Source organism: Gobio gobio (assembly GCF_949357685.1).
Source record: "Gobio gobio genome assembly, chromosome: 5".
Taxonomy (NCBI): Eukaryota; Metazoa; Chordata; class Actinopteri; order Cypriniformes; family Gobionidae; genus Gobio; species Gobio gobio.
In genome coordinates, this window is record NC_137101.1 from 39098056 (window position 1) to 39108199 (window position 10144).

The 10144-nt window shown below is 38.3% G+C and overlaps 1 protein-coding gene across 1 annotated transcript; it reads left to right on the forward strand.

The window, feature by feature from the left end:
• Window positions 1-3546: 3546 nt before the first annotated feature.
• Window positions 3547-9847, forward strand: LOC307126428 (uncharacterized protein). The gene is made up of 3 exons (XM_079816934.1): window positions 3547-3575; window positions 4083-4233; window positions 7337-9847. The coding sequence occupies exons 2-3, from the start codon at window positions 4149-4151 to the stop codon at window positions 8326-8328; spliced, it is 1077 nt and encodes a 358-aa protein (XP_079673060.1). The 5' UTR covers window positions 3547-3575; window positions 4083-4148; the 3' UTR covers window positions 8329-9847.
• Window positions 9848-10144: the final 297 nt, after the last annotated feature.

Genomic DNA, 10144 nt, shown 5'->3' on the forward strand with positions numbered 1-10144 from the left:
CCAATGACCAGCTTGGGACAATCTTGCTTGGGGTGCAACATTTCCCAAACATCCATACGGCAGACAACTTGGCTATTGCCCATACTATGGTCATGGAGGAGTGGGGAATAAAGGATAAGGTGAGGTGCCTTGTCACAGATGCTGCAGCCAATATGATTGCCTGTGTCAGGGCATTAAATGTTAGGCATGCAATATGCATTGCACATGCATTGAATTTAATTGTGAAAAAGTCTTTTGACGATGTGGCAGCCTTAAATGAGCTTCGCACCAAATGTAGGAAGCTTGTAACCTACTTCAGGACCAGCACAACAGGAAAAGAAAGACTGGCCCAAGTGCAGGTGCAGATGGGGAGACCAACTCTGAAAATGATCATTGAGGTGGACACCCGTTGGAACAGCACATACAGCATGCTGGAAAGGCTGTATGACCTGAGAGAGCCAGTGGGGGCAGCTCTAGCCTCTTTAAGGACAGATGTGAGCCCTCCTACTTCATTGGAGTATGACACCATGAAAGATGCTCTCGACATACTGGCCCCATTCCACCAGGCCACAGTAGAGCTTTCTGCAGAAAAAAGAGTGTCAGCTTCAAAGGTTATTCCCCTAATGAAGATGCTAAACCACAATATTGCAAGAAAGTCAGAGGGCTTAACATCAAATATGGCAAGGCAGCTGGCTGACAACCTTGTCCGTCGCGTCAGAGAGAATGCATTACAAATGGAATCAATTAGTGTAATGACAATGCCTACATTGCTGGACCCTAGGTTAAAAAAACTAGGGTTCCTAAGTCCAGGGAAGCTGCAAGAAGCCATCACAAGACTGAAGTCAGAATGTGTCAATGTAATCAGAAATTATGATACAACACCCCAAGCTCAGCTGCCTGCCTCACAAGCTGGGCAATCTACAACCTGTGGTAAGTAGTCTATGTCTTATGTGAATTTTCACATTTGTAATGTCATGTAATGTGAACCATTGAGAAGTGAGTGTTTTCCCTTATATAATTATAGGTGACCTTTGGCATCTGCTGGACAGCACAGTGGATAACAGCAGACGGAGCTCCAGTGTGACCGCAGATGCTACAATTGAGGTGGATCGTTATTTGTCAGAGACAAATCTGCCAAGGACTGAGGATCCGCTGGGTTATTGGAACAAACAGAAGCTCCAATATCCAAATTTATACAAGCTGGCACTGACGTTCTTATGTTGTCCAGCATCATCGGTGCCCTGTGAAAGGGTGTTTTCTAAGGCTGGAGAGGTGGTTTCCAAAAAGAGAAACCGTCTCAGTCCAAATACTGTTAAAAAATTGTTGTTTCTAAATAAAAACCAGTAAACACTTTTCCCATCCCTGTTGCAGTTTGCTGTTCCACAATTCCAGTCCCATAAGCACTGCACTATTGCACTCCCAGTTCCATAAGCACTGCACTTTTGCACTCCCAGTTCCATAAGCACTGCACTATTGCACTCCCAGTTCCATAAGCACTGCACTTTTGCACTCCCAGTTCCATAAGCACTGCACTTTTGCACTCCCAGTTCCATAAGCACTGCACTATTGCACTCCCAGTTCCATAAGCACTGCACTTTTGCACTCCCAGTTCCATAAGCACTGCACTATTGCACTCCCAGTTCCATAAGCACTGCACTATTGCACTCCCAGTTCCATAAGCACTGCACTTTTGCACTCCCAGTTCCATAAGCACTGCACTATTGCACTCCCAGTTCCATAAGCACTGCACTATTGCACTCCCAGTTCCATAAGCACTGCACTTTTGCACTCCCAGTTCCATAAGCACTGCACTATTGCACTCCCAGTTCCATAAGCACTGCACTTTTGCACTCCCAGTTCCATAAGCACTGCACTATTGCACTCCCAGTTCCATAAGCACTGCACTTTTGCACTCCCAGTTCCATAAGCACTGCACTATTGCACTCCCAGTTCCATAAGCACTGCACTATTGCACTCCCAGTTCCATAAGCACTGCACTATTGCACTCCCAGTTCCATAAGCACTGCACTATTGCACTCCTAATCCCATAAGCACTACACTATTGCACTCCCAATCAGCACTGCACTCACAATAATTTCTTTACAATCATTTGGGGCATTCACTGTCATCACTAACCCAAATAACTACTGAATAGTTGAACACAAAGTTGTGTGTTTGTGTGAGTTGTGTGTGCATAGGTTAATACAAGCAGAGTAAAATACTTTATTTAATACACAGGCAATAGAAAAAGGGGGTGCCCACACTATGACAATTTGGTTGCTCAGGATGAATAGATTTGTGTGCAATACATTGCTTTGCACAGCAGGTGTCACTAGGGAGCACAAGGTTTCATTAGGCTTCGGGTAAATGAACCTTTTGGTGAACCAATTGGCTGGAAAGCCTCAGTGGTTCAGAAAGCCTCATTTGGCCATCACTACAGAAGACTGTCAACAGTTTGGTGAGACAAACTAAAATTACATGGAATCCAGAAACAGACAGAAGATTAAATAAACCAAACTTCACCGAAACGTTGAAGAGAACCAACAAATGATCAGAGAACAAAGAGGAACTTAAGTAAACACAATGATAATGAACTGAATACAGACAGGTGATCTTGTTAAATTAATGTCCATGACAACAGATTAGTGACAGAAGCTATAACAAATAACATGGTTGGGAACCCTTGCTAACCTGTGATCAGTCCTCAAAAGGCGAGTGGACAAGCAGAAGCCCACAAATTGTGATCAACTACGAGAACGGATCGCTATCAGTCAGGATTTGGTCCAGAATCTAATATCCAGCATGCCAAAGTGAATTGCAGAGGCTATGGAAAAAAAGGATCAACACTGTAAAAATTGACTTTTTGCATATTAAATGTTTTACCAATAAAAGCCTTATCGTTGTTCATACTAAAATTATCTATAATGAAAATAATTATCTATAAACACTGAACCAGCAAACTTTGTGAAACACAGTATGTCCCTGACAATACTTTTGGCCACACCTGCATTCAGTAACTTACCTTTTTAAATGTTATTCTTTATGTTTGCTTTTAGGAATGGAACTTTACTGTACCTAATCTGGCTAATTAGGTTTATTACTAAGTATTTTAGGCTCAGGTGTAATAATTGAAAGTGTAACTGTTCAGTTGATTATTTTGTACTTTCACTTATGTGGTACATTTTAAGAAAGGTGTGTGTGTGTGTGTGTGTGTGTGTGTGTGTGTGTGTGTGTGTGTGTGTGTGTGTGTGTGTGTGTGTGTGTGTGTGTGTGTGTGTGTGTGTGTGTGTGTGTGTGTGTGTGTGTGTGAAAACAAAAATCGGTTTGTTACTGAAAAAAAACTTGTATGGTTTCTGCACACAAACACTAGTGTGTCATTAAGACAAAATCTCACATATTATTCTCAGCACATTATTAAACAATATGCATTTAGATATGTACTTCACCAAGAATTCCACTCTGAATCCTGCTTATGTTTTCTTACTTGTATGTTAATTTCTATACACTTCGTATGAATAGGACTTTTATTTTGGAGGGGTGATGTGACGTCATAAAGCTGCGTCGCGCTCCTGCGTCTGTGATTCGGCTGGAGAAAGGTTTGTGTTTGAAGTGTTTAAATCAGTGTAAACCGTTCCACTACTTTTATCATTTAAACATTTTTTAAACTTATGTTTAACTATTGAATGTAGCATTAAAATTCGTTATATAACATTTATGAACGTTTTCGTGATTAAAGCGCATCCACACATGAGTAACAGAAAAGGTGCGTCTCATTTCTCTCCACATATCGTGGACCAGTTTATCATATTCAGTCACTGCAAGTTGTGATGGAGAAACGGATCTTTTTTTAAAGTCAGGTGTCGACTGAATCAATTACTACGCAAAATGATTCACTGATTCGAAGCGCATGAATCGCCGCAAGCTGACGTCCCATGCTGGTCAATACAGTAAATGCAACGAGAAAACAAACACTAAAGCAAACGTTTTGATTAAAGTGTAATCTTTTAAGGGGGTGTGGGGTTGTTGTTGTTTTTTTGTTTGTTTGTTTTTTTGTTTGGATTTATTTTTCTCTCTGTTAATTATTCTCATCTTAATCATGACAGAATGACCAAACACAGAAAAAACTCCTGGTGAAGCAACTGATATCCATGTGACACACTATTATAAAGATGGCGTTTATTAAAGAGGAGAGTGAAGACATGAAGATTGAAGAAACATTCAGAGTGAAACAGGAAGATACTGAGACACAAACAGGTTGGTTTCATTCTCAAAGCTGAACTCCGGCATTTGATTGAATCCTTATTAAAACGTCCATCTCTACAGAAATGAGTGGTGTTTCTGGAATATGTTGAGATCACATGACCAGCTAAATGCTAACCTTGCTTTTATTTCACTTGAGAAGCCCCTTGCTCCAAGTTGGGAACACACTGTCACACATTAAAGTCAGAAAATATGTAAACAACCTAAAACAAAATAATTATTTGTGTAACTTTAAACACAATTACTTTTGAATTAAATGTAATGGAAACCATTAATTTCTTAATTATGCAACCATATTTAACAAAATCTTTTTACATTAGTGTTGTCACAATAGGAAAAGAGGGGACTACACACAATCAGAGATCTCATTTATCAAATCAAACGTATTATTAAGTCTTAAGCTCTTTGGGTTATTTTGGATTTCTGAAATGGGACATACCCAAGGCTCTCCTTACCCACATACAGTGAATTAAATACAAAACATTGGTGTCATTTTAAAGGAAACACTTTTAAAAGACAAAAGCAAATGTAATAAAAGCTATTTTATGTGTTTAACTTATCTAAATAAACACCAAAAACTTTGTGTTGTTGTTTTTTATCTTTGAATCCTGTAAGTTCCATTTGATTCTGCTAGATGGCAGCAAACACTGGGAAAAAAATTGAAATTATTTGTCTATCATTTTGCTTTCAAAAGTTATTGTTATGAAACCAAAGGGAGACCTTTTTTAGTCTCCAAGGTCCTGACTGCAAAAACACACACACACACACACACACACACACACACACACACACACACACACACACACACACACACACACACACACACACACACACACACACACACACACACACACACACACACACATAATATAAAAAAATAATATCAATCTTCATACCAATTAATGTTCGTATTACTGTTATTGTGTACTGTTCAAAGATTTGCAACAACAAAAAAATTATGCTGTGGGAACAAAGGGTTCTTGAAACTTTCATGTAAATAAAGAAAAAATAAAACATAATGAAAAAAATAATAATAATAATGGCGAGAGATGCAAGAAATCTAAATCGAAATAACATGTTCTTGACTTTTCCTGACATTTGAATATTTAAAGCCCAGATTGTGAAGTATGTAGCAGCACTACCTACCAATTGGATGTTCTCCCCTCTTTTCTCAAGTGTTTCTCTATCACTCAATTAATTTCTTCCACTTCACTAAAATTGTAAATGACTTCAGAGAAGCAAAAAGGGTGTCCTGTTGTTCTTTACTGTCAAGGTAGACAGGCACCTGGCAAGAGGACTTCTGAAGAAACCACTTTGAAGTCTTCCTGTTGAGTTCAAAATTATAAGAACAATAAACTGTAGTATTATTATGATGATGATCAGTGTAAATTATGAATACCTAAAATATAGAATAAAGAATCTGTTAACAAAAACAAAACATTAATGCAGTTGTTTGGATTCATTGCTCAAGTTGAAATAATCGTGACTTTAAGGCAGATTTTCATGCATATTATACATATTACATACATAACTCAATTTGCATTTACGAAAATAATGTTTGCAAATGTTACATTCATTGAGAGCTGCACATTTGAAATGGCTCTCCAAATGGGACTTCATTTTGTTCAACTTTTTTGGGTGAAACAAAGAAGAACAGGCAGTGGAAGTCTTTGCTAAAAGAAATGCACCACATGCTGCAAAGGATCTAACTTCCTGTGTTGTTATGGTTCTTGAAGAGAGAGAGAGAGAGAGGCCAATTGGTGAGATTAAACATTTTAAGTTAATTTCATAAAAATATATAGACATAAATTAGGCCTAAGCCTAGTACTTAAAGCTGTTCAAGATATACAAAAATGATATATTGAGAATGTACAACATGAATCCATTTTCCAAACCGTGTTTTTGTCTTACCCTGAATCGTTATGGTACATTTATAATAAGTGTTTATATTGGGACTATTTCAGACTGGTGTAGTAGGAACCACTGCGGAGGAGCACAGTCCCTGCGTGACTCGCCATAGACATAAACAGAGAAGTAGCTCCGGCTGCAATGTTCTTCCGCAAGACACATGCAGTTCTGTTTATTAACCGTTAAAAGTTACGGACTGCAACTTTAACCAACTTGTTTTTAATTTGAATAAATATTTTGTACTATTGCCTACACTGAGCTGTGTGCTTGAAATCACTTAATGTAGACTATACAGTACATGACACAATCTAACACGTGGTATTTTAACAGTCAATTATTATGATGGCCTCTCTGTTATGTCTGACTATTAAAAATGTGAAATGTGTGTCTCAAGCTTTCAAAACAAATGTGCTACAGTTTATTGTGCTGGCTAGAATTAATAATCATGTCATAGTCACTAAGTCAATACAAGCTTGCTAGTCATGCTACGGTTTTTACAGAAGCTAATATATGATAGCTATATAGGGCATTCAAGACTATTTATCAACTGTCGATCTCTTTGGCTATGTTAACTTTCCAATAAAAAGCATCACAATTGTTTTTAATGCTAAACAAATAAAAATATATTTATGTAATAAACTGGTAAACTTTATATCCGTAAAACAACTCATATAAACTGTAATAAAGTGTGTGTTCTCCCGTTCATTACTGCCGTGACCAGTAACGCTCCGGAGACTATAAGCTGGATCACGAACAGTTAGTACTGATCCATCCTTGAGTAATAACTTTATAGCAAAACCAGATTTCTATTGTCTCTTTGTATTGACCCTCGTTCACAAAGCAGTCTGGTATAAAACAATTTGCTTCAATAACAAAATAAAATAGGCGCTATATTCATATGTGAGTCACATATTCAAGGTTTAAATAACTACATTCTTGCCTGAAAAACTTTATTTCGAATCACAACAACATGGTGGATTTGCTTGACTGGATAGAGAGAGAGGAAATTGAGAAGTTCTGAGATTTCAGGTAACACCTCTTATGTTAGTTTAGTGGGTATAGGATTTAGCATAATTGTTGTTGGTTTGGATGCTTTATGTTGGGTTTTAATGCTTTAAATGTCTTAATGTTCAGATATCTGTTTATTGTGCCTTTAAACAGGTTAATTAGGTTTTTTTTTTCACCCTAGACCCGATAGCCCTGAATGAAGAGAGTCAAGAACTGAATGAAAAGGAAGAGAAAGATCAGTATGAGAATCACCATGATTTCTTTAGTTGCTCACAGACTGAAAATACTTCATCACAAACGACGGGAACTAGAAGTCATTTCACCTGCCAACAGTGTGGAAAGAGTTTCGATCAACATGGAAACCTTAAAGTCCACATGAGAATTCACACAGGAGAGAAGCCTTTCACCTGCCAACAGTGTGGAAAAGGTTTCACTGAAAAAGGAAACCTTAATAAACATATGAGAGTTCACACAGTAAAAGACCCTTTCACCTGCCAACAATGTGAAAAAAGTTTTACTCAAAAAGAAAGACTTAAAGCCCACATGAGAATTCACACTGGAGAGAACCTTTTCACCTGCCAAGAGTGTGGAAAGATTTTCATTCGAAAAGCAAGCCTTAAAATCCACATGAGAATTCACACTGGAGAAAAGCCTTTCACATGCCCTCAATGTGGAAAGAGCTTTTCACATATAGCAACTATTAATTCCCACATGAGAACTCACACTGGAGAGAGGCCTTTCACATGTGATCATTGTGGAAAGAGTTTCAGACAAAGAGTCGCCCTTCATACCCACATTAGGATTCACTCAAGAGACAACAATTTTATATGTCATCAGTGTGGAAAGAGTTTCACAGACAGTGATCACCTTAGGAATCATGTAATAACTCACACTGGAGAGAAGCCTTTTATGTGCCATCTCTGTGGAAAGACTTGCACAAACAAATCAAACCTTAATGTTCATGTGAGAGTTCACACTGGAGAGAAGCCGTTCACCTGCCCTCAGTGTGGAAAGAGTTTCACAGTTAAACAAAGCCTTAAGACGCACATAAGAGTTCACACTGGAGAGAAGCCTTTCACATGTCTTCAGTGTGAGAAAAGCTTCACATATCGAGCAGACCTGAAATGTCATTTGCAAACTCATTCTGGAAAGACATTGCAGAAAAAGGAGTAATTTCAAAAATCTCCTTCACACAGATTTAAAGGGTCACTTCAGTGATTTAGCATTAGGCTTTGTATCAGTAGAAACCCGGTAGTATATTCAAATTATGGTACTTTCCCCCCTCATATCCCCCTGAGACAAGAGAATTATGCATTTTATTTCTGGAAAAAATCCTCAGATGACACAAATATCGTCATTTTACGTCATCAGAGGATTTTTTGGCCAGAGGCTAAAGACTACAGCCACTAGATGGAGCTGTTCCGCATGTTATCAACCCGCCCATAGGGGAGAGATCTCACGCACAGAGTGTAAGACACAGACGGCCGCACGGACATTCATAACGGAGCGCGGTGCAGAGTAAAGTGAGTGTTTCAACTTTTCAATGAATTCCTGTGATAGTTTAGCTTCCATATGCGATCTGAAAACGTGCCAGACTGGCGCTTAACGTTACCTCAGCTCTTCGTGAGGAATGAAATCTGACACTGCTGCGTCTGTGCCGTGACTTTCGTTCGGCTCACTCACACTTTATTGAAAAGACACGTTCAGTTTTTAATTGTAGTGTTTATTCTCTAACTGAACGAAATGATTGTATTACTATGAAGATCAAAACGACGGTGTAGGGAGTGACCTCGTAGGGCAGCGAAGCAAGGGCATTCTGGGAGTTGTTGTCTTTCATCCACATGAGACAAAAATACATTTTCTGTCTTTTCTCAGTCTAGAAGGCACCAAATTCAAAAATAATTTCACATTTCTACTGCATAAATGACCCAGTTTAAATACAAAGCTTAATGCTAAATCACTGAAGTTACCCTTTAATTGTGATGGCGTGATCACTCCGATCTTTCGAATATTGCAATTTAATAATTGTCTAATCGATATGTCATCCTCAATAAACCCATCTCCAGCGTGATGACTCTGATTGTTTGAATATTCCTATTTAATAATTGTTTAATCGATACGTCATCCTCAATAAACCCTTCTCCGGCGTGTTGCCTCCGATCTTTTGAATATTCTGATCTAATATGACAGATTAATCTAATATGAATCGATCAATCGATCATCCGATCTAATACGACCCGACCTGTAAAGTTTCCAGAATAATAATCATGCGTTGTTTGTTAATTGGCCAGAGGAGAACTGGCACCCCGACTGAGCCTGGTTTCTCCCAAGGTTTATTTTTCTCCATTATGCTCCTGATGGAGTTTTGGTTCCTTGCCACTGTCGCCTTTGGCTTGGCTTGCTCAGGTGGGGACACTATGTTTTCAACTAAATATCCTAATAAATCTGATTAGTAAACTAAATTAACCATATAAACTAAATTACTGATCTGCCCACATTGTCACTGTATGATAAATGAAATGAGCTAAATGACACTGTTTTCTCCAGAGCGGCTGTACAGCCGAATCAAATTGTGTTGCATTATTTTCCTGTTTAACACTGTGAAGCTGCTTTGGAACAATCTGCATTGTAAAAAAGTTGACTTGACTTGATGGCAAGATATTTTTTTATTACACTGATGAGTTATTTTGGGGTTTATGTGCCTTATTCTTTTCATTTTCTTTTTTTTATGTTCTCTTCCTGCATGACAGTGGATATTCAAAAATGGGGTTTAAAGAATGTGTTAATAAGGAGAATATTTAGAGATTGAAGTACATTGTAGTTAATGTTCACACCCACACAACAGAATTTTGGCGACGAAAATGGGATGAGTTTTTCTGAAACTTTGTTCAGGAAACATTGGGTCTGATAATTTTAGTACCACAGATAGTGAAGCAGTCACTGCAAAACAACGTTTAGACCCAATGTTGGTAGAGCTGTTAGGTATGGT